The following is a 1,422-nucleotide window of genomic DNA, read 5'->3' as shown; positions in this document are numbered from 1 at the left end:
CGCCCTCCAACAAGTACTCCAAAGGATCCCCCCTCAACGGGCAGCGCCACCTCCACCGATAAACCCGCCAGGCAAATGAATTCATCTCGTCGAGATTTCAGAGGAGCAGGGATCCTCAAAAGGACGAAATTCTCGAAGTCAAAGACCCCGCCAACGTCAACAAGGGTCTGCCTCAATCACCAGCCCGCCACCCGACCATCGCCGTGGTGGTCGGCATCGAAGGGGTGACAACTCGATGATGGAACCCACGAACCTAGCCCATCGAAATGAGAATCAGATACCTCCGCAAATAAGAAGGCCGACGAAAAAATCCAAGCAGAAGAAAACCGCGCCATCATGGCTGACCTCCAGCGTCAGATAAGAGAACTTCAACAGCAAATGAAGGCACCATGTGATCCGGACCTCCTGGCGAAATGGGATAGCGAGATCGCTTCCCTGTTCACCTCAAGAATCGCCAATGTCATCGTCGCTACGAATTTGGATATGCCTCAGTTGGACCTCTATGACGGGTCATCAGACCCTCTTGAGTTTCTCCGAACCTACCGTCGTGCGATGATAATCAGGAACGCTTCAAACGCGACGATGTGCAAAGCCTTTTCCGCCTACCTAAAAAAAGACGCTAGCAATTGGTTCAACCGATTAAGGCCCAACTCCATTGAGTCATTCCACGAACTGGGAAAGGAGTTTGTCGCTTACTTCATCAACAGTCGGCCCCGAAAGAAACCGGCCGACGCTCTTCTGGCTTTACGGCAGGGTAAGGACGAAACATTACGGAAATTTATCGGTCGGTTCCGAGTGGAACTCCACCAAATTAACGAACCAGACTTCGATATGGTTCGCGCCGCACTCCGTCATGCCATCCGAGATAGAGACATGAAAGTCGCCTCGAACGTGAATCCCCCTCGCGACCTCCAAGAACTCATGGCCACTGCGGACAGATACATCAACAATGAGGAATCATTTCCTATGGAAAGGGAGTTGGAGAATACTAGAGGAACCAAAAAATGAAAAGACGACTCTAAGGTTCTATCGAGTCATAAGCAGGCAAGACACAATGATCGACAGAATCATCGCACCCCAAATCCCCAGTTTGATAGGGTCAACTTCACCCCGTTGAACAACACCATCTCAAATATCATGTACGAAATTCATGATAAAGAACCCATAAACTGGCCCGAAAGAATGAGAAACTCGAAAAAAGGTAAAAGCTCTAACAAATATTGTCGTTTTCACCAAGATTATGGGCACACCACTGACAATTGCTATCATCTGAAGAACGAAATCGAAAGACTCGCGGGACTGAGCTGGATTGACCGTTACCTTCAAAATCCCCCAAGGAGCCAGCAACGACCCCGATCCGAAATACACCGGCTGGACGAACATCGTCGCTCGCCGAACCACCGTGCAGAAAGCAGTAGGCAA

The 1,422-nt window shown here is 49.9% G+C and overlaps 1 protein-coding gene across 1 annotated transcript; it reads left to right on the top strand.

The window, feature by feature from the left end:
* The first annotated feature begins 336 nt into the window (after window positions 1-336).
* On the top strand, window positions 337-1,008 carry LOC143868512 (uncharacterized). The gene has a single exon (XM_077376189.1). It carries the CDS (start codon window positions 337-339, stop codon window positions 1,006-1,008), a length of 672 nt encoding a protein of 223 aa, XP_077232304.1.
* Window positions 1,009-1,422: the final 414 nt, after the last annotated feature.

Source organism: Tasmannia lanceolata, unplaced genomic scaffold (genome assembly GCF_043159265.1).
Source record: "Tasmannia lanceolata isolate RefF3 unplaced genomic scaffold, GAP_Taslan_0.1 ptg000003l, whole genome shotgun sequence".
Classification (NCBI taxonomy): domain Eukaryota; kingdom Viridiplantae; phylum Streptophyta; class Magnoliopsida; order Canellales; family Winteraceae; genus Tasmannia; species Tasmannia lanceolata.
This window is presented reverse-complemented; position numbering and strand designations above follow the sequence as displayed.